The sequence below is a fragment of the Equus quagga genome, chromosome 5, assembly GCF_021613505.1.
Source record: "Equus quagga isolate Etosha38 chromosome 5, UCLA_HA_Equagga_1.0, whole genome shotgun sequence".
Taxonomy (NCBI): Eukaryota; Metazoa; Chordata; class Mammalia; order Perissodactyla; family Equidae; genus Equus; species Equus quagga.
In genome coordinates, this window is record NC_060271.1 from 5,167,212 (window position 1) to 5,194,871 (window position 27,660).

At 54.5% G+C, this 27,660-nt stretch overlaps 1 protein-coding gene across 3 annotated transcripts in view; it reads left to right on the forward strand.

Moving 5' to 3' along the window:
* Positions 1 to 734: 734 nt before the first annotated feature.
* Positions 735 to 27,660, forward strand: part of SSBP3 (single stranded DNA binding protein 3) — a 162,471-nt gene continuing 135,545 nt past the window's right edge. For all 3 annotated transcript variants that reach the window (XM_046662009.1, XM_046662010.1, XM_046662011.1), the window contains exons 1-4: positions 735 to 1,136; positions 2,120 to 2,192; positions 2,416 to 2,477; positions 4,997 to 5,081. In XM_046662009.1, coding sequence (XP_046517965.1) covers positions 1,081 to 1,136; positions 2,120 to 2,192; positions 2,416 to 2,477; positions 4,997 to 5,081 — 276 coding nt within the window. In that variant the 5' untranslated portion in view covers positions 735 to 1,080. The remainder of the gene's footprint in view (positions 1,137 to 2,119; positions 2,193 to 2,415; positions 2,478 to 4,996; positions 5,082 to 27,660) is intronic.

Consider the following 27,660-nt stretch of genomic DNA (forward strand, 5'->3'; position numbering starts at 1 on the left):
CATTTTCGCGCGGCTCCACTTTGGGGTTTTCCAAAGTATTTTAATGATCTAGTAAAGGACCAGCCGCGCGCCTCGGCGCCGGCTCGAGCCGCCCAGCTCGCAGCGTGGAGCCCCGGGCCCGGCGCTCGGAAGCCAGACTGGGCGCGAGGGGGCACCGGGGGCGGGGCGGCCGGGGGGCCGGGTGGGAGTCCGGGGTGGGGGTCGGGGTCGGGGCCCAGGGGGAGGGCGGGCGAGGGGAGGGGGCGATCAGGGCTGGGCTGGCGCGGGCCGCGGCGGGGGGAGGCGAGGGGCAGACGGGGGAAGGGCCGTGCGGGAGGGGGCCGGCGCGCTCCGCTCGGGGGTCCGCGCCCCCTCCCCTCCGCCGCTGCCGCAGCGCCCCCCGCCCCCCGCGGTCCTCGCCGCCGGGAGCGCTGGTCAGCCCCTCCGCGCCGGGGCCGGGAGCCCGGGGCGCCCACCGCGCCTCGCGTCCCCTCCCCACATCTACGGAGGAGAGAGGCTCGCGCCCGGACGGCCCGGCTCGCCCGCGGGAGCGGGGCAGCGGCTCCTCGGAGGCGGCCGCAGCGGGGACTGCCGCGGCCCGGCGCTGACAGGGCGTCCCTCCCGGCCGCCCCGGGCCCGCCCCCGAGCGCCGATTGGCCGAGGCGGCCATCAATCGCGGGCCGCTGCCGCCCGCCCCGCTCGCCCGCCCGGGCAGCCACGTTCGGTTGAGCTCCGAGTAGACCAGCGGCGGCGGCAGCGGTGCCGGAGGCGCGGAGGACGGCGCAGGCGGAGCCGGGCGGGCGGGCGCGCGGGCGAGCCAGCAGCGGGCGGCCGGCCGGCGGGCGAGCGGCGGCGGCAGCGGCACCCAGCCCAGCCGGCGCGGGAGAGTTCCAGGGCGATGGGGCCGCGGCCGGGGCTGACGCTTTGACAGCTGGAAAGAGCGCGGAGCCACCGCCGGGGGGGAGGGAGGGGAGCGCGGCGAGGAGAGCGCGAGCGTCGGGCGAGCCGGGGAGGGGGCCGGGAGCCGGGGGCAGCTCGGGAGCAGCGGAGCGCTAGCGGCGGCGGCGGCGGCGAGGCTCGGCGCCCTCTTCTCTGCGAACCATGTTTGCCAAAGGCAAAGGCTCGGCGGTGCCCTCGGACGGGCAGGCTCGGGAAAAGTAAGCCTGGGCTCCAAGTGGCGGCCGCGCCGCCGCGGGCTCGGGCGGGCGGCGGGAGGCAGGTGGCGGGCGGGGGCTGCTGCGCCCCGGCCCCGCGCCGCTCCTGGCCCCTTCCCGAGGCCGCGGCGGGCGGCGTGGGAGAGCCCATTGTTGGGAGCGGCGGGGGCCGGGGCACCGGGGAAGGGGCGGCGGGGCGCCGCCGGGGGAGGGGGCACTTGGTGGCCGCGCGGCGTGCGGGGCGCGGGGGCCCGCGGGGAGGGTGGGCGAGGTCCCGCGAGCGAGCCCGGGCGCCCGCCCCGCCGGGCGCTCCCGCCGCGCCGCACTTTGCCCACCGGGCGCGGGCAGGGGGCGCGTGGCTTCTGCAGCCCCGAGGGCTCCTTTTGTCCGCCCGCGGCGTGAGGAGTGCGTGCGGGGCTTTGTTCGGCCCCGAGCGCTCTCCCCTCCTCGCCCTCGGCCTCGCCGCCTGCCCCGCGCCCTCCGGGGCGCCGCGCTGGGCAGGGACGGCAGCGCCGGCTCGGCCCTAGGCTTGGGGGACAGTTGTTTGGGGGGGAGATGGGAGTGTAGCGCTTTGCTGCCCTCTCCAGAGCTCGCTGGGCACCCCGGAGGCCGGGACGGAGTCGCCCCGGACCCTTAGAGCTGGGGAGAGGATGGCGAGGAGTGGGTCGCGTAAAGGAAGGAGGCTCTGGGGTCAGTGGCTTGGGAGTTTGAGAGACCTAGGGGGGTTTGGTCCCGACGCCTCTTGGAAGTTCAAGTTTGGGGGCTGCTCTCTAACCTTCACGGCTGGAAGTAACGCGTCCCCTGGTCCCCACCCCCTGACTGCTCGCCCCCGCGGCCCCAGGCAGGGCTGAGCTAGCTGCTCACCTCTGGTCGGGGCCACAACGGGACAGCGCAGACAGGGCTGGAAGCCGGCTGGCAGGGTCCGGGCGCTCGCTCCCGTGTGATCTGACGCTTCCCTCTCTCTCTGCCCCCTGCCCACTTTCCAGGTTAGCTTTATACGTCTACGAATATTTACTGCACGTAGGAGCACAGAAATCTGCACAGACCTTCTTGTCGGAGGTGAGTGGAACTCCCCCCATCATCCAATTTCTTGACACCCCCTCCTCCCCACTATTCTTAGAGCCTTTGTTTTCAGGAGCAGCCACTGTGGCCACCATTTTGAATTTTTATCACCTTTTGGCATTTATTGTCAGTTGGTCCTCACAGCCTTTTGGCTGGGGAAAGCCCCCAGCCCACCCCTTCCCTCTGCTCCTCTAAGCTGTCTCTGCTCTCTCCTTTCCAGATTCGATGGGAAAAAAACATCACGTTGGGAGAACCGCCAGGGTTTTTGCACTCGTGGTGGTGGTAAGTTTTGTGTGATAGTTTTGTGTGTGTGTGTTTTGTTCTGAGCCCGGGGTCCCAGTGAACAAAGACGGGAGGCCTGGGGCGGGCCCCCCATACCTTCATGGGCAGCGCTGCCAGAGCAGGGCACGTCGCACTGGGACCAGGCCTGGGGAAGGAGGAAGAGGACAGAAGGGGCTTGTGCCTGAAGTTTTCCCCGCCGCCTTCCCCTCCTACTGAGAATCTCCAGACCCTGCCTGGTGTGTAGGGAGAAGCTCCTTGCTTTCCCAGCTCACCCTGGGCACTAGGCAGGGGCTGGAAAAAACAGGGAAGGGTTTTTGTTAATTCTGCATGCTGCTTTAATTAGAGGGGTTGGGGGCTGGGTGGGGTGGAGGGGACACCAGGTCTGTTTTACAACTGGCCTGTCCGTCTCTTCCTTTTTCTTCTGTGAGTTCGAAACCTTGAGAGAGAAAATTGACTGGGGCCTTTTCCAGGCACCCTGAGAAAAAGCGAGAAGGGGCTGCCACTTCCTTTAAAGATACTGATTCAGACTGACTGGACCTTCCTCTCCTCTGTGGGCCCTCCCCCACCCCCCACATCCCTAAAACCACAGAGTTTCATTTTACCCAGAACCTTAGCTGGGCGGGTTGACCTCGCAGAGTGCCTGTCGTTGGGAGTTAGGGGTTCCCTCTCGCTTGTGACCCTCTTCCAGGCCCCGGGGCCCTGTGGGTGTGGGACCACCGCAGGTTTGCTGGAGGCGGGAGTGAGTTGCCGGGAGCAGGAGCCCTGGGTGTTTTGTGGGAGCGATTGGCGGAGTCTTTGACGTCCTTTTGAAAAGGAAAAGAAAGCAGAGTGGCTTTTGATATTTCGGTGGAGTTCAGGAGAGCGGAGTGCCATGTCTTGGGTCTTAGTGCGTTTACCTGACCGCCAGCTCAGCTTACTGTTCCAAGTCTCTTTGAAATGCAGTGGGACGAAGAGTCTGTTCTAACTTGCGCAGAGAAAATGAGTTTTTAATTACTTCTGCCAACCTCGGAACTGCTGCTGTTGGAGGCATGTGGTGTGGCACGAGGATTTACCTGTGGGAGTGGGCGATCTGTTTTCTGTGGCTGTTTTTGGAGAGGAAGGTGTGGATGGGGTTGGCAGGTCTGACCGCCGTGGATTTTTCAGAAACTTAGGCTTATGAATTAAAGTTACTCAGAAGGGGCTGGGGAGTTTGTAGTGTCAGAAATCCTTAGTGTGTGGAGGAGTTAATCAAATGTGTGCGGTTTCGGAGGACAGAAAGGGATGCTCTGGAGCCCGTCTACAGCTAGTAGAAGTCCCTGATTTTCCCGTTCTGTGCATTATCCCCCGGAACTTCTCCAGCCTTGTCTCAGCTCCTGGAACGTAGACAGTCTGTTGTCCTGGACTCGGGCAGTGGTGGCTCTGAGTGGCTATGGCCGTGGTCTTGTTAGCTAGAAGTTGCCTCGTGCGATTTGACACCAAGCAAATGACCGCCCCTTGGGAGGTGGGAGGAGGCAGGGGAGCTGACAGAGGGGGCCAGGCTGTGGATTCACACACCTGAGGGAGATGCTCCTCTGATGATGACAGAGCTGGCAGTTTGTGATGGGGACAGGAGCACTGGACCTGGAGTCAGACTTCCACTCCAGAGCCCGTTTTACCCTTCAAGCAGGTTCGAATCCCCGGGCCATGGGCTCCTGACCTGGAGAGGGTTTCTAAGGCTCCTTGTTAATAGCAGCGGCTACCCCATGATTGCGTAGGGTTTTACTGTTTGACATAGGATTGTGTCTATTCTCATGTGATACAAAGTGTTGGAGTGACCCTACGAAATCACGGAGGGGGCTGAGGGGGGACATCTGGGACAGGTGCGTCTCTGAGGAGGGCTGTCTATGTCAAGGTGGAAAGACAAGATTCTTGGTCATCCATAAGCTCTCCTTTGGCTAATTGATGCATGTTCTCTGGGGGGCAGGGGAGGAATGGTTCTGGCAAGAGAATACCTTTGGTGGGAGTGGGGGGAGGGGGGAGGGGTGGGGCTGCGGGATTAAGAACCTGTAGGTTCCTTGATTGCCAGTCGCTCAGATTGCTGCATGTATGAATCATAGTCCTGACTTTGATGATTAAATCTTTTTACGAAATCTAGCTATTTTGGTTTAGGGGGAGGTCAAAGGAGCACAGAATAGACAGGCCTGGATGCTTTGTGGGTGGGTTGTACTAACCTATTTGAGCTTCAGGTACCCCATGTATAAAGTGGGGATAAAAATCACGTGCCTTACAGCGCTGGGTAGTCACGCAGTATCATGGGTGGGAGGCACCTAGCACATAGTAGGTGTGTGATAGGTGAGGACTATTACTCTGGTTACAGATGGCTAGCTTGTAGAAGAGGTTGCATCCATTTTCTTTTCTCGGCTGAGTTTGCCCGCCGCAGGCTGAAGGGGGGATCCAGCCTCTGGGAGACCTGGCGCTGTCAGCACCGTGCGCGGTGCACTTGCCGTTGGTACACAAGTCATAATTAGTAACCCGATCTTATTTTATTTTTCGACTTGCAGCGTATTTTGGGACCTTTACTGTGCAGCTCCTGAAAGGCGAGACACTTGTGAACATTCAAGTGAAGCGAAAGCCTTTCATGATTACGTGAGTAACGAATTTTTAATCCTGGCAATAATTACAGGGTTGGATAGCTCTAAGTTCTTTAGTCCCAAAAGCAAATACACAGCCAGTTGGCAGTGGTCTTTGTTTTCTCCTTGCCTTTTCCTCTGTCCTGCCCACCTCCGTGCTGCCCTGGCCCCAGACGTCCCCCCACTGGCAGCGTTCTAACTTGGTGAACGGTATCTCATAATGTAATTATGCAAAAGAGCGTCGATACTTATCTGGAGCATTGAATGGCACTGTGTGGGCCTCAACCGTGTGACGTTTATGTTCTGAGTGGACAGTTAGCTGGGAGGGGACTGAGCCTCTTTAGTGGTGGTTTAAGAAAAAATTGACCACCACCACAACAACAAAAAACTAAATATGAAACTCGTGTTTTGTAGTAGAAGGAGTGGTTGAGTGAGAATTTGGTGAAATGGACTCTTGCATTACTTTCTAGGGAGTGATCTTTTAAATGATGTTTTTGGGGGGAGGTGTTTGGTGAGGGGCTCATGCTGTGTCCACTAAGATGATGTTTACTTTGAGGTCCTTGGCTGGTCCATAATCCTGTGTTTAAAATATTCTTGTTGGGGTGGTTAATTTCATCACATTGTGGTGCCTTCTGCCCTATCATTCATCCTTTACCTGGATGAGTTTCTTAAATTGTATGAAATGTTTGTGAGAGAGATGTCTGCCACCTGTCCATCTCCCGTGGCAGTCCCCCTCGAAAAAAATAATGGACTCCAAACCAGGGCCGGAGTCAGACTTTATGATCAGATGGAACAGGTTAGGATCTTTGCGGGGAGATGGAAGGGAAGTGTCTGTACATCTTCCCAGCTCCTTGCAGTCCTCACTCCCTACTGGCCTTGCAGAAGGTTGTGTGTGTGTGTGTGCGCAGGCATGTGTGCATAAGACGTGATTAGTTTGGTCTTAACACTTCTGCATGAGGTGGGTAGGCATGTTCCCCGAGCCCTAGGGCATGGAAGTTGGTTTCTTGAACATCATCAGGGCCCACCCACTTGGCCAGGCCATCTGAGTCCCCTCTGTGCAGAGTCTGAAACCGGCCTAAGAGACCAGAACCCATTTGGTTGAGTTTCACAAGTGGTCAGATCCCATGACCATAAATATCTTTCTGGTGAACATTTCTCCTGACAGGAGGAGTGAGAGACTCACCTGGAGGCTCCCTGGTTTTGAGCATATTTGATGTGATGAAATTTTGCTAATGAAATTTAGTGCTGAAAAGTTAATGCCCTTGGAGTGGAATGCTGAGGAAATTGACCAGTTCTTGTGCCCTTCCAGAGTTGAAAAAGAGAAGCTGACGAGTGGTACTTAAGGCCTGGCAAACTTTTAGTAGTAAAAGGTGAGGTAACTGGTTCACTTGTGATGTGGTTCTTCTGGGAAAATTCGTGGTGATGATCATAGGGTTTCCCGAGGTGGAGGTTGGGGGAGGAGGCTAAGAGGTACATTAACCGTGTAAAAATAGTTGGTGAATTTGACCTTTCTACCTAGTAAAAATCCTGCGCTTTTTTTTTTTTTTAAAAACCTGTGGACCGCCAATTCCTGTGTGGCCAGTCTTCAACTGCTCTGCAAATGGTTTCATTTTAGAGTGGGGGATGGGTAGACTTGCCTCTTTCAAGTTAATCTCTTGAGGTAGGATGTCTGTGCTGTCTTTTGCAGGGTATCTTTCCAAGAAGTTAATGATTTTCAACTAAGTTTGGTGCTCTGGTAAATGATGTGAGACACTCTGGCAATTTGTGGTTTGGTCTGCCATCTTGAAACAATATGGCGGCAATGGGAGCTTGCATGAGTTTGCCTTCAGTAACTTAGGATTGGCAGCAGAATTGTGCAGAGATTGCTGAGTCGGTACAGACATTTAGAAGATGCCGCTGAGAGTTGAAGTCACGCTGATTGAGGCCCAGGATTCACAGATTTTGGGATCAAAACCCTTTTTCCTGGATTGGGGTCCACTTGGTCTCATGTGGTCTAAGAGTCGGGTTGTGGGAGGGAGGAATGAGTGACGAATGGGGATGGGAAAGGGACATCTCTGCTGTGAAGGAGTGAAGGATGGCATTGACTGCAGAGGTGACAGAGAAGCAACTGGAAAATTAAGAAATATTTAAGAAAATTAAGAAAAGAAACCCTCTTTTCTCTGTCCTCAAGTCTTCATGTGTTCTCTTCATTGCCATGGCCACCATCCAGTAAACCCTCATGCTTTCTTGCTAGAATTACTGCTGGGGCCTCTTTCTGGACTCTCTTCCTCTTGTCTGGAGTGCGTATGTCTTTTGTCCGTTTAGATCCTATCCATCTTTTACCTTCTTCTTCGTGGACTACTTCTATGATCGTTTTCCGTGCTCTGATGGCTCCTTCATCTCAGAGTCTATAGAAACCACCTATACAAAGCCTCTGTTGGTGGCTCTCCATGTGCTGGGCCCCCATGCAGTCTTTCATTTCAAGCCGCCAGTGACCCCGTGAGAGAAGGCATGTTGTCAGCTCCACTTTGCAGATGAAGAAATTGAGGCCTAGAGAGGTTAATTCACACCTGGTAAGTGGCGGAGTTAGTACCTGAACACAGATCATAACTGACTCCAGATTGGTGTTCCTGACCCTGCCGTGGGTTGGCCCCGGGTCCATGGCCAGTATCGTTTGTTCGCACCTATTCTGACTAACTTCTCCTTCAGGTTTGTCCTTCCAACCACAGCTTAGTAATTTTTTCCATGCCAGAGAACGTTCATCTGCAGAGCTGTCTATCTCTGTAGCTCTCATAATACTTGGTACATAGTAGGCATGCGCGCTCATTGAATGAAGGGGTTAAGGGACTATGGGTGAGAAAAGATAGGTAATTTGGGGCCAGTGAGTGACCTGGTCTGGAGCAGCCAGCAGAATGTTGGAAGGTGTTCTTTTGGTGACTTCATTTTTGCTGGGTTATCCTGAGCCAGGTGATTTTCGTGTCAGTTCGCTAGTTACCTTAAATCCTTTTGAGAAGGTAAAGTGGAGTGTAAATGTGAGTGTGCAGTCACTGGCCTGTTTCCATCAAGGACATCCCAGGATTCCCAGGTCCCTGGCTGGGCCTGGTGGGGAGGCCGTAGTAAGTGCCTGGGGGCGGGATAAGGAGGCTGGAGGGACCTCCTTCTGGAAGATCTCAGCTCTCAGCGGGGAAATGATTTTGTGTTCCTGGCAAGTTGTCTCCCCTTCCTAAGGCTGGGTCAGAGGTCAGGTGATCTCAAAAGCTCCTCCAGGTCAAGGCCAGCTGGAGGGCCTGGAATGAACCATGTGGCCCAGGGGGAGGGGGTTAAATTTTCTTTGAATTGGTGAGTTTTTGTTTGAGTCACTGCCTATTTTCCGCCCCACACCTGGCAACTTCAGTTTTCTTGGCTCGTTGTTCGTCAGCCCGGGTGCCCTGATGTTGACCGCACATCCTGGGGAGCGTCGAGCTTCAGCACCCAGAGTGGACCTTCCTGAGAAGCTGGCTTGCCCTCCCTCAGAAGGGCCCTGAGGCCGGGCAGGCGCCTGCTGGGGTTTTCCTGCTGCTCCTTCCCCCTCCCCTCAGCCTGAGCAGTGGTTCTGAGTGTTGACTGAAGTTCTTGGGGTCCTGCTGGGCTCTTAGACGCTGTTGTCTGGGTCCTGGCCGTTTGTGGAGTGGGCACTCCTGGCTGAGTGCGGGCCCGGCACTTTCCTGGCCCCCCTTCTCCACTCCGATTTCTTCTAGGGGCTGCGAGGTTGGTCGAAGGGACCAAGTTTGGTGCCTTCTCAACCACCAACTGGCAGTCCGTTCTCTCCTTGTGGTAGCTGATTTTGTGTTGTCCTTTTGGTGGCAAGAAATGAGTGGTGTAGGTAAGGCTGTGAAGTGGCCTCTGAGCTGAAGGTGCTGGTTCCTTGCACGGCTCATGTTGCTGTTCTTTTCACAATGCATTTTCAATACATGGTGGTGGTTCGGTCGTGCAGCTGCCTTGCTGGTCAAGTTTTGTTGTTAAATCTCATCCGCCTTTTACAGGCAAGGAACCTGAGGCGTGGAGTTCAGATGGCTTGTCCAAGGGCACAGGAGGTGGCAGAGTCTAGGCTCCCATCTTTGCAATTCCACCTCTCAGCTTTTGTCAACACTCATTTGATACAGAAGCTCTGTGAAACAGAGGGAAGATATTTGCATTTGACCCAAAGTGCGTCCATATGTATTCGCCGAAAGATGAATTGAGCAGGGAGTTAAACGGAGCCCCTCAGAGGCGAACCGCAGAGTCACTGGCAGAGGTGGGACCTGAGCTCCGGACGGGGTGTGGTTGTGGTGCAGTGGCCCCATTGGCAGGAAAAGTGTGATAAAAACTATGGCCTTTCCTTCCAGAAAATGCATGTCCCCCCACAAAGGAGACTGTACATGATTTCAGGAGGTTCACAGACTGCTGCCCCCTATCCCGAGCTGCTCTGTGATCCCCAGTGAGGAACTTGGGGAGTGCAGTGGACGTGGAGTCCCATGACCTTGGGGAGTCTTGAGCGTCAGTCTCCCTGCTCTGAAGACCTGAGGTCCCTCTCAGCTGTGCCGTTCTGAGTCCCTGACTCAGCCTCCCTCAGCGGGCTGGCTCCCTTGCCCGTGTCCTCCTACCCCGAGGGACTCTGCTGGCTCCCAGCTGTGAGCTGTGCCTGCAGGAGGTTTGGTTAGAGTAGGAAGGTGCCCCTGAGTTCTGGCTGTGACAGAGCTGAGGTCTTTGTGGCTCCGTGGCAGGGGTCCAGCGTCTTTGGTGGGTTTGAAACAGCAGACATTTGAGAGGGCCCTCCTTGGAGGTGCAGGGCAGAGGTTCCTGCCAGGTGGGAGTGTCCTCGCCTGCCAGCACCCTTTGGGGGCAGGGGCATGAGAGGGTGGCAGAGCGGGCAGGGAGGGGAGAAGGCCGCAGTGGGGCTCTGCGGAGCTGGGGGCGTGCTGTCCCCTGTGATAAGCCAGCCGAGCTATCTGCCCAGAGGTCCTGGCAAGTTCATGGCGTTGCCTTTGGCTCCGACCCTTGGCACCCTTGTGTAGCAGATTAAAAAAACAAAACACACACACAGTTGTTTCTTTCCCCACTCCCCTGGAGCTTAGACTGTGTGTCGTGTTCTTTCTGCGGGTGCTCTCCCCATTTGCTGCAATTCCTCTTGACCCGGGAGGCTGCCAGACTCCTCCATCGGTAGCTAATTAAACACTAAATGAGTAACTGCAATTGCATTTTGCCAGAACCCGGGCCATGCGGCTACCTTAATGGGTTTCAAGTGGCGGCAGGACCCCAAATTGCCAATCCTTGCCCTTTATTTCAAGGCGGGAGGTGGGCGGGGAGTGGTGGGGACCCAAACAAAGTTTTTGGCAGTGGTCACTTCATTTGAACTCCAAGACCAGCCGTGTGCACCAGTCTTTGCATAATGCCATCTTTGTTAGCTAAGCATTTGCAAACTCGGCCCCAGAGTTAGCTCTGTGCCAGCCACCGCTCTGAGGCAGCTGGGGCACACCAGCTCTCCCTGCAGCCTCGCTCAGGCCGGCTGTCTCAATTTTCCAAGGGAAGCGGGTTCTCTGGCGGGACCTCTGGCCAGGGCCGCTTGTCCCCTTCCCTCGGCCTTCCCGCCTCTGTGTGTGAGTGCGTGTGTTGAAGCCTTAAGAGGGAGAAGTGGAAGGGAGGTGTGTGCCTGAGGGCCTGTCAGCCAAGATAACAGAAATGTTACACTAGCTGTAGCCTTTACAATAGTGTCTAGGGTTTAGAGTATTTAGAAAAATTAATCTTTTTTAGCTTGGTAATAATTCTGACCACGGCACAAGTGCATTAGACGATTCACATAAACTTCTTTAATACACGTTGCTGGGAGCTTAGAGCAGATAGACAATAATGATCGTTTGTTTGGATTCACCAGGGTAATGGGGTTTTCTGTAGTCTTGGCGAGAGGAGTTTTAGGAATGTTTCTCTTCGTATTATGCGTCTCTCTTCCTGGGCCTTGAGTCCTCTGGATTTGGAGGGTCTGGGCTCTGACTGGTGGCTGGACTCACACCTGAGTTCCAGTCCCCACGTGGTCGTTTCTTGGTAGGGCGGATTTTCGGATCCTCAGTTTGCCGAGCAGCAGAATAGGGAAATAGTGGTTCCTTTGCGTGGTTGTTGGGAGGGTTAAGTAGTATTAGATGTGTAAATTGGGTGTCTCTTTCTGGCTAGTGCTTGGTAAGTTTTTGTTTCCTTTCTTTTTATAGCCCTGAAATTTTCCTCAAAAACTTGTAATATGAGGGAGACAACAGGGTATTCTTCTGGGAAAGCGAGTTGATCCCTGGGAACTGGACATTGAATTTCCCAGGGATGCCCTCCAGTGCCTGAGTGCCCAGGGTGCCAGGCTCCCCGATGTGTCCTTCTCCCATACCAGCTACCTTGTCTCACCCCCACACCCCTGCAAGGGGCAGAGCCAGCGGTCCTGCCACAGGCTGGCACCGATAATGCTCCCCTGAGGTGTCTGCGCCCCTTATCTGTGTTGGACAGAGTGGTCTTGTCCCACCCCCACGTGTGGCCACCATGTAGCTAAATGGTAAGACCCAAAGGCTTGCAACTTGGCATCAGCGGAAATCTGGATTCAACTTTTGGCTTCACAGCCTTTTTAGCTGGGGGGCCTTCACATTTCACAGTCCAGTCTCTTGACTGTGGAATAAGCACAGAGTCGTCCTTGCTCAGCCCACCGTGGGGGTGGCTGAGAGAAAGGCATGGAGAGCTGCATGGGGAACATTAGTTGTGCTGTGGAAATGCCTCGAGGGCTAAACAGGAGCCAAAGCTCCTAGTCGTGGTCTTGTCATCGCCCTCTTTGGTCTGTATGCTGCCTGGGCCGGCCTCAGGCCTCGCTTGACTTTTTGGTTGAGTGAGGAGTCCCAGAAAGGGGTGTTGAGGAGAAGGCGAGCTTGGGAAGGGGTGTGTTGGCCGTTGCAGGAAGCTGGTTGTGGGCTCATCAGCTGCTTCCTCTTTGGGCTTCCCGGGGTGAGCCTGAGGCCTTGGTCAACTGGCCTCGGACCAGGAGCAGGAGACACCGCTGAGTTTCGAGGTGTTGATTCAGTGCGATTACTGAGCACCTGCTCTGCTCACTGTCTAGTTGGAGAGACAGGTGCAGCCCCGGCTGTGATAAGTGCTTAAAAAGATTTGTGCAGAGTGATCTTGTTCTTCGGAGAGACCAGGATGCAGAGTGAGGGCGGACGGGGAAAGAGGTAGACGGTCCCTCCTTGTGTGGTGGCTGGAAACCTATTTAATGTGTGTAGACAGCAGGGTTGCAGATGATGGAACTAGAGGTCACCTAGTCATCTTCAGGCAGGTAAACTGAGGCCGGGAGAGGAAAGATGCCCTGCCTGAGGTCACCAGTTGCACTCAAACCTGCAAACCCGATCAGGGTCCAGGACTCTATCCTTTGCCCTGTGCTGCCTTACTGCCTTACAAGCCGTGCAAACTTGGGCACCTTAATTAACCTCTCTATGCCTTAGTTTCCTCAGGTGGAAAATGGGGTTAATGAAGTACGCTTGCCTCATCATGTGGTGATGAGGATTAAATGAGCTTCTGTGTGCGTGTGTGTGCACACAATACCTATGGTGCCTGGCACAGCGTGAGTGCTGTATTAACGTCTGCTGTCATTCCTATGATGTCACCTTGGCCTGGCATGCATTCTGGCTTTCCCTCGACCCAGAGGGGGCGGTGCCAGCAGAATGGCGTTGGTGTCAGAAGTTGTGCCTGTGAAACATGAACTGTTGGTGGCTGGCTCACCTGTTGCTTAGCTAGCTCTCTGGATCCCTCCCTGGGTTTGAATTCACCTTCAAGCACCCTGCAGTCATTGGAGCGGGAGGGTTCACAGACAGCCTCCAGCCAGGCCCCTGCCCGTGAGGATGGCATGAGTTGCCACCTGGCCAGCCCTGGGCTGGTGTGGTTCAGTCGGTGTCCACTTTCCCCTCTTCTGGCCTCTTCTCTTGCTGTAGGAATCTAGAACTTTCCCCAGCCCCCTCTGACCCTTCCCCAGGTCCCTACTTGGCACTGTACCCCCTGAGATGGGGCTTCGCTGCCAGCCCGCCCTTCTGTAGAGCAGATGCCCACCTGGAATGTGGTCCTCCTCTGGGCCTGCCAGGACACCCCCACCGGAACACCCTCCTTTCTCCCAGGAACTCTGTCTCTCATTCACTTGCTAAGGGTACCTGGAAGGAGAGTGATTTGGGTCAAGGCTGTGTGTCTGCTCTTCCCCCTTCTAGATTGAAAGCTCCTGAGGGCAGGAGCCCTAGCTTCACCCTTTTCTGCCCCTCCTCCTCCTGGGGCCTATTGCAGAGTCTTGAATAAATCCCGAGGTTGGTGAGCGACACTCACTCGGAGCCTGGAGAAGTGAGAAGTATTTGACCCCTGCCCGGGGATCGGGCGTGTTAAGTACATGTTTTAATGGAGATGGACAAGTGGCGCGTGGGAACGCGTTGCTTTGCAAAGTGTGAGTTGTGATCCATTAGTGCCTGGTGAAATCAGCTTAGTGGGTCACCACTGGCAATTACGAAAAAGAAACGACAACATCACACAGAGTAAACATAAGTATTGTTTTGGGAAGCTCCTGTTTTCAGTGATTTACATGGCCTATAAATGAACGTGGGCCCTGGGTTTGCAATGTAAAATGTGCCTCGTGGCGGGTCTCCCTCTAAACTTTGAAACCCAACAGCCCAGGGAGGGCTGGGAGCGCATCTTGGGCCCTATAAGGCTGGGTAACTTGGGCCGAGTGACATGCGATGCTTGCTGACCTCAGTGTCTTGATCTGTAATCGGGGTTACTCCCTCCTCTGCGGCTCTCGGGGGAGTTGTCTGCCTACCTGCTTCCAGAGGGGGGCCTCGTGGTCCCTTTGTCACGTTGGTGGGCGCTGCCGTGTTCTGAGTGTGCTGCACATGAGGAGGGTGAGCGAACGGATGCCTGCAGACTGCTGAATCGACAGGCGCTCCCACTTCAAGTTTGCAGCTTGTCTCTGCTGGCTGTGGGGCGGCTCTTTCCGCCTGTCTGCAGTTGAGGCAGGGGTCCCGGCCCCCTGTGGAGTGTGTTGTCTGAACATCTGTGGAGCTCAGGCCACAGCAAGAATCTTGAGAATAGGTCTCAGGGCATCCTGTCTGACCTAGGTCGGCCCAGCCTCCCCAATTCCCTGTCCCCTCCCGGTGACAGCTGTTTGCACAGCTCCCGAGGCGGGCTTTGTGTTCCCCGCTCTTTGTCTGTCTGGGTGAAGCGCCTGACATTTCACTTCTGTTTCAGTCCTCTGACCTTAAGAAGCACGGCTGCTCCCGGGGGCCCTGTCTGAGGTTTTCCTCTGAGCTTCCCTCCCAGTCACAAAAGGCTGTTAGAGAGAGCAGCCTCAGGTGGCAGACCTCCCCCATGCCCAGGGTGCCAGCTGCAGCTTTGCGAGCTCTTGGGGTGAACAGAGCATGGCCTTGCAGACTGGACCGTGACGCGAGGGTCCAGTGGGCAGTCTTTCCTGGGTACCTGCTGCCTGCCTGGCTCTGCGCTGGTTGGAGGTGGGGACCACCACAGTGTCATGGACAGTGCATAGGATCTGGACTTGAATGACCAGCGTTCAAGTTCTGGTTCTTTCAGGTGGCCTTGGGTGAGTCATGTGGCCTCTCGGAACCTCAGTTTGTTCTTCTGTGATGTGAAATGATGTGAAATCCGCTTCTCAAGCTTTTTTTGAAGTCGGGTGAGAGCACGTGAAAATGGTTTGTAAATTGTGGTCCACTTTTGAGAAGGCTGTTTCGAATTTGGGCAGACCATCGAACCAAAGCATGTATATCAGGAAAGGAGCCTCAGTTTAGAGATGGGGAAACGGAGGCCTGGAGTAGGGTGGTAACACAGCAAGTCCGTGACTGGCTGGGCTCTTGATTCTGGTGGCAGCCACTGACTTTAGAAAACCTCCACTTATGAGGTTGGATGGCGCCTGTGTCTGTGCCGTTCATTGGGAATCTCATGGCTTTCTTTGGGAGGTGCTGGGGGGCTCCCTGTGGCTTTGGCCATGTGGTTGAGCCGAGGGGGCTGACGGCCCAGCGGGCAGGCTGGCGTCGGGCGTGTGCATGCTGCTGTTCTTTTCTTGCTGTCTTTTAGAAGGCTTCCAGTAGAAAATGTTATCCTCTCTCTGGAGGCCCTCCTCTTGGCAGCCCCGCGACCCTGCCGCTGGCCAGGTCCCGCGCCGCCAGCTCGCTTGGGTTACACTGGGCAGGGCTGGCCCGCAGCTCTGGCTGCAGGTTTTGCTGCGGATCTCCAGGCCGGTGAGCCGCTCCAAAAGGGGATTTTACGGCGTGACAGGGAATTTCAGCCACCACATTATCTCCGAATTGGCCAATTGATGGTTTCAGCAGAGCATTTCAGCATCGGGGAAGCCAATACAATTTGAGTTAGTTGTGATGGCTGCCACTTTAAATACCGCAGTGAATTTCTGTCAGCGAGCTAATGCGTGGAATAGGGAATTGCAGAAAACTTGATCACCAGAGTGACTGCCTCAGTCGATTCTGACCCCAAGCTACAGAAAATGAACTTAATCTAGTTGACTCTCGCCGCATACTTTCTTTGGCATTATTTTGCCAGCAGCATCTTCGCCAAGAGGAACTGGAGGAGGAGAGACCAGGTAAAAACCACACCGTTTGACGCTGGCCCCCGTGACCTTAGGGGGCGGCGATCTCCCACGGGAGGCCGAGCCCTTGGGAGTTGGGGTGGTGGTTTCTGGCTGAGGAATGAATTACTAAACTACAGTGTTGCGGTTTAATGATAGTGAATCTCTTATTTAACGAAGGAAACTGGTTTATTGAGCACGTACTGTGTGCCGAGTTTTAAAACAAGTGTCGCTCAGCTCTCGCTCTGTTCCGGCAGGGTACGGGACAGGATCGTCCTGTTGGTGGAGGCAGAGCTGGTAAGAACAGCGAACAGTTCCTGAGTGCTAACTGTGCGCCAGGCGCCTTCCTAAGGGCATGAGGTTCTGTCTCGTGTACACGAATTAAGTTCCTTTTTATTCCTGTTTTGTAGATAAGGAGCCTGAGGCACTGGGGGATTCAGGAATGTTGAAGGTGGACTTCAACTAAAGTGCTCTTCCTGCCATCCCACCTGCCTCCCTAGAAATTCATACCGTCTTGGGGCATCCGTCTTGCCTGATCAGTGGATGACCCGGCCTCGCCCGGGGTGGTGTGGTGTTGGGTGGGAGTGGGCCCCGGGGCCGGATAAGTCACAGTGGCTGCCTACGGGTGCAGGGGCTGGGCTGGTTTTCAGTGGCCTCACCCAGCAAGAAGACATCTTGCTTTGGGCCTGTGTACCTTAAAGAAGAGTTTCCCCATCTCTTCCTGTCTCTTCACTTACAAGACCCCTTTGCTTAACCTCTGCCGTCCCCCGTGGACTCCATGCTTGAAAGTATTTCATTTACAAGCAGATCGCACGCATTGAGTCACCATTCATTTTCATGAAGAAGTAGGAAAAACGAGAACTGTCGTTGTTGGTTGGAGCTTCTCATTGGCTCAGGCGAACCCATGTAAGCGCGCCAGGTTGGTGGAATTCTGGTCAACAGAAAACATTGGGAATTCGGGTTCCATTTCAGTTGGGGCAGTCTTGATTCTTGTTGAGCTTAAAAAATACCAGCGATGCTCCAGAGTCCCGGAAGTTTTCAGGAGGCCTGGTTAGAGTCTTCGAGGGGAGCCTCTGGCTCCCGTCCCTGCTCCCCCCGCCTGCCCAGCGGTGCAGGTGGCTGCTTCGAGCTTTGTTCTGAGATGGGCAGGTTTGGGTTCTGTGCGAGGAGTGCCTCGCGTTTGCCCCCGGGAGTCAGAGGGGTCAGAATGCAGAGGTCGCTCTAGGTCATACCTGCAGTGCCGGCAAGGCTTTCCTGCAAGGGAAGATGCAGCCTGAAGGGTGGATGCCATGGGGGTGTGAGAGCCTGAGTGGACAGCTCTCGTCTCCAGGAGATGCTCCAGAGCCGCCACTCCTCAGACCTGCAAAGGCTCAAAAGTGCCACGTTCCCTCCTGTTCTGAGCTGGCTTTGGGTGGAGATATGGACCACTGGACAGCGGGTCTAGAGATCACCCTTCTCAGCCAGCTGACCATTGTCTTCTTTCTGGGCCTCAGTTTCCTAATTTGTAGCATGGGGACACCAAGGGACACAGCGATTTCTGAAACAGCGGTGACCAGCATTTGTTGCACATTTACTCTGGGCCAGGCCCTGTGCGTGGGCAGGACCTTAATCCCTGTGACTCTCTCCAAGGCAGAGGCTGTCCCTTCCTTGGACAAGGAAACTGAGGCTCAGAGAAGTGAAGCCATTAAGGATTTGAACCCAGGGCCCCATTCCTAGGCTTTGAGCCACACTGCTATTTTAACAAACTTTTGGATGACTTTGGGAGATGGGGGACCTTGAGAAAAAAATGCACTTTGAAAGAATTGGATCATTTCAGTAGAAACCTGTAAACGTATGTCTTTAAAAAAAACAAAATAGATGTCAGCGACAGTTTTCGTCCCAGTGAGATGAATGCAGATAAACCTATTTTGACTGTTAACTTATTTTGTTGCTTAAAAACCAGTGACATGTAGCGTTGAATTTATTTTTCTTCACAACGTTTAAGTGTTTGCCACTTCTTGAGTGACGTGTGTGAATTCGGGAGTTGCCTGTGCTCTGGGAATGAAGGCTGTTGCTTGTGTGTAGGGATTTGTCTTCAGAGGGACGTGTGGGCAGGCTGCAGGCAGGGGCTGCAGCCGGGCAGTGGCTTGAGGGCTGCATACCTGTGCCTCAGGATGTTGCTGGAACCAGAGCCTGCTCTGAAGTCGGGGTCACGGTGGAGAGCTGATCGCAGGAGTCTTTGTGACTGGAAGCCTAAATATTTATTCTGTTCTGTCCCTAATGAAAACAAATTGTCAACAGTTGTTCAGTAACTGACTAAATTAAAATCTGTAATTAGTCAATTAGATTAAAGAGTTGGCACAACCTGATTGTATCATGCTGGTTAGGTTATTAAGAGAAAGGGTGTGATTTTTAATTACTGAATGCTAATTTTGACAGTTTCAAATAGAAACAGACGTGTTTTTCCCCCCTTTCCCTAATTCTGAATGGTTTGGAAAGTAAAGATGCTCAATGTGTAAATTATGTTTTTTTGAAGGAAAATAATCTGAGAAGACCCTCTGTGGAGTAGGGGGATTTTAGTTAAGAGGCCACACTGGATTTTGTGGAAGGGCTGGTTGGAAACCCTCCTTTCTTGAAGGGAGGGTGGCCTGACGCCCCGGAGCCTCGTCTCTGCTCTGATGGAGAGGGTGGGTCTGAGCCACGCACGGTCGGATCCTTGGGTTGGAGCCTTCAGAGTCTCCCCAGGCTCTCCCCTTGGGGTTTTCTGACCAAAGTCCCGGAAGCGATGGGCGGTAGGAGACAGAATCCAGCAAGGCGCTGCCGTGTATGAAGCGTGGCTGGACTCAGACACACCGCACGTGTGGATGACAGCCTCTGACTGTTGTCTTATGTGTGTGAGGAAGACCGTTGCTGAGCTGACGTCTGTGTCAGTCTTCCTCTGCTTTATTTCGGACGCTGCCACAGTGTTGGCTTGACCAGTGGTGCTGGTCCGCGCCTGGGATCCGAACCCATGAACCCTGGGCCGCTAAAGTGGAGTGTGCGAACTCAGCCACTACACTACCTGGCCGCCCCAACTCCCGACTTCTTTTTTTTTTTTTTTAAGATTTTATTTTTTTCCTTTTTCTCCCCAAAGCCCCCTGGTACATAGTTGTATATTCTTCATTGTGGGTCCTTCTAGTTGTGGTATGCGGGATCCTGCCTCAGCGTGGTTTGATGAGCAGTGCCATGTCCGCGCCCAGGATTCGAACCAATGAAACACTGGGCTACCTGCAGCGGAGCGTGCGAACTTAACCACTCGACCACGGGGCCCGCCCAACTCCCGGCTTCTTAGAACGTGTTTTCTTGTGCCCTGGGCAGCCCAGTGGGAGGGGCAGATGGGACGGAAGTCCTCACTGCTGGGGAAGTTGAGAGCTGGGGAAGGAGGTACCAGGTGTGGTCGGCATGAGTGGCGGAGGGAGGCCAGCGGGCAGGAAGGAAGGGAATCCCGTTAGGTAGTAGTTGGCAATGGACAGAGACCAGACAGGAGAGGGGCTTCCTGCTCGGGAGGAAGATGGGATCAGAAAGGAGGGCCAGTTCCTGGATTTAGAAGTATAGAAAGGAGCTGGAGAGTTTAGGACGAGTTGGGTAGGCCGGTTTGAAAATGGAGCATCCTTCTTCCCGTTTTGTTTTTCTTCCATTTTGTTTTTCTGGGGGATGCTATGTCGTTGCCTCCTCTGCAGCCACCTCAATATGGGTTATAAGTAGCCTTGGAAGTGGGCGTGAGAAGACCTGAGCTGCTTCCAGCCGCAGACCCCGGCACGCAGTCTGCATCCCCTCAGTTGCTAGATAGGCCCTCCTCCCCAGCTCCTGGAGTTCACGACGTGCTCAGCTATCTGGAGAACCTCGAGCCCTACAAGAGGTCCGGGGGCCACTGCAGAAAGGCCACTCAGCCCTCACTTCTCCTTGCCCAAAGTCCTGTGGGCAGTGAGAGTTCGGGACACCAGCCCCAGGCCCTCGACCACTGGGCTGCTGGCTCCTTATGGCCCCTTGGGCATCCTCCCTGTCTTGGGAAAGCTGCCCCAAACCTTGTGCCTTCAGGAGCTGTACTGAAGGGCATTGTCGACGTTGATGTGCAGCCTCTGTGTTGTGCTGGCTGCGTTCTCCGTGATCCTTTTGGGAAGCACAAGTTGAAATGGACTTTAGCTTTCAAGATTTAATGTTACAGTTGCTGAGGATCCAGAAGGAGTCTGTCTTTTTTTTTTTTCCTTAAAAAAAAAAAAAAAGGAAGCAACTTTGCTTTTGTGTCTGATACATACGGGGTGCTAGGGAACCAACGTGCAAAGAACATGGTGGTGCAGCCTGAGTCCTAATCCCCACTAGAGCCTTTACTCGCCGTGTAACCTATGGCAGTTGCTTGACTTTCTGGGCCTGAGTGCCCTGAGCTGTAAGATGGAGATTGCACTCAACTCGCAGTACTGTTTTGAGGCAAGGATGCAGAACACCCTAGAAGATGCCCAGTAAGTACTTCTGGAATGCAAGAACGAGAGGCTGAAAGGTCGCCAGGGTTCTTGGGACGGTATCCCCCCTTAGGGAGGTGTACTGGTGTGCTTAGAGTCATGAGTGAATGGGAGGTGCAGGATAAAAAGCAGGAAGTATTTACGAGTGGTGGATTGGTGTGTGTTCTGAATTTGGAGTGCCTCCTTCAGACTCAGGATCCACAGCCAAGGTTAAAAAAACCCATAGGAGGAGGGGTGTGTGTGTGTGTAGTGGCAAGTAGGAGAAAGGAAGTGACAGTGCTAGGAGAGAGTTTATTTTAAAAGCTTCCCCACTGATAGATTTGTAGCCCTGGGTAAATAGAGAAGCTTGTAAAACTTGATTCATTTTATTCCTGAAGTCTGTTTTTGGTGGGGAGTGAGGGTGGGGACAGAGCCAGCCAAGGGAACCAAGTGCTTTTAGGATAGAAGTCTTGGTGTGTCTCCAGTGCACGCCATGCATAGGCCAGAGCAGTGTTCTCGCCCTGCTTCCTGACCCCAAACCATCTTCACCTTCCTGGGATGGAGCGCCCATTGCTGGGCTGTGCTCTGGCCTCACCTAGGGATGAGTGAGGACTTCCTGCATTCAAGATGACTTCCTCCTTCCTTCCTGGTCTGCACTGCCCAGAGCAGATCGGGCTTGCTCTTTTCTTTTGGTTAGGAAACACGTCCGCCCCGTCCCTGGCCTGGCCTGCTCTGAGACACAGACAAGCAGCTGGGGCGACATTGGCCAGCGAGGAGCTAGGGTGTGTCCTCAACTGGAGGCCTTGTGAACTGTTCAGGAATTAGAAGCTGCTACTCATGGGAAACCACCATAGAAATGGAGTGGTCAGCAGGGCGAGGTGAGAAGGTGGTGGACCTTGTATGTTGGAAAAAAAATTGAGGGAATTTTGGAATGTTTTTGTGTTTAGAAATAAAAATTATGACTGTGTATTTTTGTTGTTAGGGTGGAGTGTGAACCCTGAGACTTAGATACCAAACATTGCTGGGCTGTAGGTAGGGAAGGGAAGGGCTGGGCTCCCTGCCTCAGGGCCTTTGCACAGGCTGTTCTCCCTGCCTGTTGCACTTTGGGGAACCCTGTTCATTTTTCATGTCTCAGTTTAGATGTCACCTAATTCTAAGAAACTTCTTATAATCATCTTTGAGCCCATGGGGCAGGGCCTGTAAACTCAGAGCCTGCCACCTGATGACTACCTGATTCATATTTATTGACTGCAAGTGATCAGGAAGTGCTGGGGCTGCCCACCTCCTACGGCCCCAGCTGTGCAGTCTCTGCATCTGAACTGCTCTCCCTGAAGCCTTAATCCCCTTAGAACATGTCCAGGTTTGGCTGCTGGTTTGACCTCTGGCCTTGGCCTTCCCCTCTTTTCTGAAATGGGTCTTTGACATGTTGATCGCTTCAGACGTGAAGTGTCTTCAGAGACGTGTGGAAAAATGCTCACTGTTCAATTAACCCAATATTTTGCCAACTTCTGAGACCTCTCAGGCTGGAAGCGCCGTGCCTCTTGTTTGGCCCAGTTTCTGCCTCTGGTAAAGGGGTTGGGGAGTGAGTGGGCAGGCCTGCGATCTGGAATCCCAGACGCCCTCACTCAGCCGGTGTCAGCCCAGGAGGATGGGAAATGGCCGGTTCTGATTCCTCTAACTCTCCCGCTCACCTGTGCAGGAACATTCCATGATTTGACCCCCTGTAATTCAGGGTTGGGGGCCATTGATCAGGCTACACAAGTCTACAGTTGACCTTTGCATTGTCAGAGAAGACGGGTGTTTGCTTAGCCGAGGAGGAGGAGCAAGGTTCCAGGGGCGGGGTGGGGGGGGTGTGGGGGGCCTCGGCTAGTCTCCGTGTGCAGGCTGGCTTCTTGCTGTGAGCAGCTCTTATCTGGTCTTCAGGGAGGGTCTGCCACACCCTGGTGGAGGGATTTCTTTAGTTCTAAGCCCGTCCACCCTTCAGGCTTTTCCAAGGGCTTGAAATATTCACATGCTTTTAAACCCCCACCCTCTATTAAGACTGTCCTAATGGCATCAGTTCGGGGAATATTTTATCCAGGATCCAATGAGGGTCAGAGCAGATGCCTGTGTTTCTCAGCTATTCATCCATCAGATGGTTGATGCCTCTCAGATGTGGCTAGAGACAGAAGGACGTCGGCAATCCTTTGCCCTCATGGAACTTATAGACGCCTCTTCCCGTTTAGCTGAGGTTTATGTGCTTTAAGATGCCGACTTCGCGTCTTTAAATAGAAGGTGGATCCTGCAGGTTCAGCTGGGCTTGTCCTGGGAAGGCACTGGAATGCCCTCTTGCCTCCCCTCAGGCGAGCGCTGCCCCTGACAGGAACACCAGCGAGGAGGTCACTCTGCCGTGGCCCCTTGGCCGCTGGCCGGCCGGCTCTGTGGTGTTGGGACCAGTTGCTTGAAGCTCACTGAGTGTTCGCCTCCTGGAGGCCCTGGGAAGTGGCCGTGAACGGCACCCTGGTGGGCCCGGCGTCCACCTGCGGCTCCCCAGAGCTGGGTCGAGCTGTTTCGGGGCCTCGTCCAGGTGTGGCTAAGAGTTTGCAGAAAGTGACAGTTGCACCTTAGAGACAGGAGAAGAGTTGGAACAAAAATGTTCTTGTACGGCTATTTGAGTAAAAGTTTTTAGCAAATTGGTTATTGCAAACACAAGTCCACAAGAACACAGGCTAAGAGAGTGAAGGATGTGCTGGTTTTAAGGAAACCTTCGGGAGCCTACAGTCTCTCAGAACTGAGTTCATTTTTCTAGGCTTTACCAAAAACACAAATCCCCCTCCTCGTGGTTGGGGGCTGGGCTTTGCAGCCAGGCCGTGGCCACCTCCGAGGCACAGGTGCCGGCCACATCGCCACCCTATCCGGTGAGGCGAGTTTGTCCTGGAATATCCCGCCCCGGTGAGGACCGGGGCCACGGGCTGGGGCTGCCCTGTGCCGTGCTTCCCCGGAAGCTGCTGCTGGCCCCGTCCAGAGCTGCCCTGCAGACTTGAGATTCAGGTGGCTTCTCTCCCGCTTCCTTTTTTTCTCTCTGAGATGTTTTCCACGCGGAGCGTCTGTCACCCAGCGTTCTTTTCACGAGGACAGAAGCTGTCACTGCACACGGCAGAGGGGCTGGTTCCTATCCAGAGCTGGTTGTGGCAGATCCTTGGTCTGATTACTTGGTGGGCCAGCTGCTGGGGCCCTGTCTGGGGTGTAATTGGGATCAGCATTGGGTCTGGGAGTGAGGAGGAACCACGGGAGGGGAAGGGAGGGGGCAGGGGAGGTGTGACTTACCCCGGCCAGGCTGCAGAAATGGTCACTCCCCTCTGGAGCAGCAGCATCCGACGCTTTAGGGGAGGGTCTGCCCCTGACCTGGTGCCTGAGCCATGGCCACCATCAGCTTGGCCGCCCAGCCCAGACCCCACAGGAGGGAGCAGCCTGGAGCTGTTCTCCCAGCCTCTCTGGTTCACCTGGCTCAGTTCCATTTGCCCTCCCTGGGGGACAGGCTCTTTACCACTTTCCAAGTCCCCATTGTCCCCGTTGCAGGACTAGGAGTGCCCTTTCCCAGGCCCAACAAATGAGTGAGCCCCCAGCACCTGGCACACAGTTGGTGCTCAATAAAAGTCTTGTGCTTTAAAACAGTGGGCGTGAAGGACTTGCTACATCATGACTGATGTTCTTGCCAGGAGGGCAAGGACCATCCTGCCCTGTGCTGTGCCTGGCACATTAGGGGTGCTCAGCTATTTGCGTGAACGACATGGCGTCCAGAGAAAGTAGGACTGTGGCGTGGGCAAGGCTGTGGGGGACAGCAGGGAGGGAAGGGGCCAAGCTTGTTCTGCGCAGGAGGGCTGTGGTCTGTTGAAGGGGGCTCCGGTGGCTCCTGGCCTTCTCCTGCTGTGCCTGCCAGTGATGACAGCCAGCCTCCTGGCCTTACCCTTAAACTGCCCCTTTGTTGACCTGGGCCTAGGCGTGGGTGCCACGTTGCTTTTCAACGTAAAATGTCATGGCATCCTGTCTCTCCCTTACTAAATCAAAATCAAACCAAAATCAAAAGAAAACAAATCAGGAGCTGCAATGATGACAGCCTGGAGGTTTCTCTGCTCTGGGAGGGTGGCCTCAGACCCTCAGCCACACCTTCAGGGTCTGTCTGCTCTTACCTCGGCCACATTTCAGATTTTGCCACCTTAGTGCAGACCTCGTCCTGGTGCTGGACACCCTCGCCTTCAGTCCAGATCATTGTCACAGCTGCCCAGGGAGGTGAGCAGTAGTCTTAGGGGCTGTCTGTGTCGCCAGTAAGAGCCCCCCACAGCCTAGAAAACCTGGCACCTCGCTCCTGCCTCCTCACTTCTGGGTAGAAGGTGTCCTGCCTGTCATTGGCTGACACTTTGAGGGTTTTTCTTTTCTCCAAATAAATAATTCTTTGTCTCTCTTCAGGGTGGCAGATCGGGGCTGGAGAAGGGCAGCCAGCCTTGCTGACTTGGAACATCTGGGCTGGGTGTGGGCCTGGACGGGCAGGGGGCGGAAAAGGAGCGCTGGTGTGCGGCTGAGGCTGAGGCGGGAGGGGCGTCGGCCACCTGAAGCCGCCTCCTGAAACGTGTTATCGTGTTATCGCGCATTTCTTGCCCAGGGATGTGTGAGTGAAACATTAGGCTAACGGAGAGTTCCTTCCTCGGTGGAGAAAGCGGCTCCCTTTTCCTGTCCCTTTGTCTCTTGTCCCCTTTGTCCCAGCCCTCCAGCCCTGCGGCCTCCCCTCCCCCAGCGGTTCCTTCCTTTGTGCCCCAGCCTCTCACCAGCGGAACTTAGCTCGAGCCTCCACTGACCTCCCAGGCTCCTGTCTCCTCTGCTCCCTGAGAAAAAAAGTAGCTGCTAGGTCCTGGCCTGGCTGGCAGCACGCGGACTGAAAGGAATCAGACGGACCCCAGCCCCCAAATGTGGTGGTTAGTTTTGAAGTTTGACGCTGGCCGTTGGCAGCCCCTTCAGAGGGAGCAGTGTTGTGGGGGGCCTGCTGCCCTAGTCAGAGGGGTCCGGGCCTGCAACTGTGGCCCGGAGACCTCCTTCCCTGGTCAGGGGCCCTGGGGTCTCCCTCAAAGCCCCTCTTTCTCCTGCCCTGAGTGTTTCTGGGGCCTTTTCGGTCACGAGTTCTGTGTGACACTTAGAAATAAGCATGTGCTAAACTCTAAAAGAGCCAAACCCACACTTCTGGTACTGAAGCAGCCACCTTTGTCACAAGATTGTCTTAGTCATCTGTAAGCAAGGGTTAGCGATCACTTGGGGGTCAAGCAAAAATTGAGGGAGAAAAAGTGGAAGGTTGGAGAAAAACCTATCCGTTAACTTAGTTTGCCAAGCATGTGGAAAGGTTGGGCTTGATTTACTTTTTCATGATGAAAATGGGAACTCCAGTGCCTGGTTTCTAACCTGGTGGCCGGAGGTCTGAGGGCGTGGCTTCCTGGGGGCGGGGGTGGCCGGGCAGCCATGCTGGAGTCCAGAGCGGGGAGGCCTGCAGAGGTTCCCCTCTGAAGCTGGTGTGGATTTGTGGAGGCAGAGCACAACTGTGGCCGGTCTTGTGGCTTCATTGTTGCTGAAAGTGTTTTTCCCTACTTAAAATATTTGTCACTAATTTAAATAGACATGTTTAAAATCATATGTTACAGAAGATAACGTAAATTTAGAAATATTGTATTCCACCCTCAAGATAATTTTATTCTAGGTCTTCGCAGGCTTTTTTGGCATCAGTGCCTTAAATGCCGTCACCAAAGCCGCTTTTGTCTCCTGACCCTCCTTTCTAGCACGGATCGTCAACACTCCATCTAAGTTGTGTGAGATATGTTATTTTTCAAATTTATGTACGATTCTGTCTCTAGGAATTTTATCCGCAGCCACAGGGACCCATTCTAACACGAGACAGTTGGGTTTGTAAAGTTTGTCTCCTAGGTGTCTATTGCTGGAAACCCGTCAGCAGATTTGAGGCCCCTGTTCTGATGCCACAGAGTGGGGGGCCCTGTCTTTCCTGGGTGTCCCTGTGTGACCCTGATATTTCTCCGAGCGAGCCTCGGTTTCTTTGTGAAGAACAGATGACAACAGTGCCTAAGGCTCGCTTCTCAGGATTAAGCACGTGAGGAATGCAGGACAGCGCCCTGTAGACAGTGAGCACGCAGCAGATGCACTATTAGAGGTTGCACTGGTTGGAGCACTGTGGCCCTTCTGGTTTGCAGAGTGACTTTGAGGGCTTGTCAGGCGAGGCCTGGAGGCAGCACCCGTGGGGAAAGCTGGCACCACAGTGGGTTTTGGTTTTGGATTGGGGGACCCATGCCAGGGGGACGGGGTTATACTTTCAGTGGATGAGAACGTAGTATTGGGAGAGGTGGGGCCTGTGGCCTGGGGACCATTACTGCTGGCCCCAGCCCCTGTGGCCTGCTCTCTGGCATCCTCAGAGTAGAATGTTCTAAATGTCCTTGGTTGGGGCCTGTGTGCCCAGGAGTGAAGAGAAGACGTCCCCAGTCTGTCAGTGGGACTCATAGAAAACATTTAGGTTTTGTCTGTTAATGATCTTTATTTCGTTTGTTTTTTTTTTTAAGATTTTATTTTTCCTTTTCCTCCCAAAGCCTTCCGGTACATAGTTGCATATTTTTAGTTGTGGATTCTTGTGGTTGTGGCATGTGGGATGCCACTTCAGCGTGGCCTGATGAGCAGTGCCATGTCTGCGCCCAGGATCCAAACCGGCAAAACCCCGGGCTGCTGCAGCTGAGCGCGCGAACTTCACCACTCGGCCATGGGGCCGGCCCCATAACGATCTTTATTTCAAAGCTGACAAAAGCTTAATTGGAGATGTAACAGGTGCCAGGTTCTGTGTATGCCCACAGATGTCTGTCGTCATTGTCCTGGTCATTGTTTGCCATCTCGGGGCGGCAGGTGACAGATGACACTCACACCCCAGTCTTTGGTTGGGATGGAAAGTCGTGGGATGGACAGTGGCCGCGGTATGTGTCCCCTGTGTCCAAGTTTACGGGCAGATTTGCATGGCCCCTTGTAAATAAGGGCTGCTTTGAATAGCCACCTCTGATGCGCCTGGTAGAGGCACCGGGATTCCCAATTTAGACGGCTGACGGTAACCTGAAACTGAAAGAATCAGAAGTCTGTATCTGATGAAAAGAGAAGAACAGGGGAGATAAGACCCATGGCGCCCCCCGCCCCCAGGTTGTCACCTGGTTGAGACTTTGCGTGTGGATGGCAGGGGTCCGGACTGACCGACTGCGTGTCGACGCCCCTGCCGCGAGGCCGGCTTTTCCTTCACATTCTTGTGTTTCGTCCGGAGAACTAGCGAAATGAAATGGAAGTGCCGGTGTGTTCGCTTATGGGGCGAAGCTTTGAGCACTGTGTCCCTCCTAGTCTGAACTGTCCCTGGAGGAGCCCTTCCTGGCCCCAAAGTGAGGAAAGTGTAATGGGTTAAGAGGCTGGCCGTGGGGAAGTCAGGGTAGAATTAATTTGAAAAGACTAAAGACCTTGAGGGAGGAGCTAGGGGGCAGAGCAAGTTTCTTTTCTGCAAGGGCATG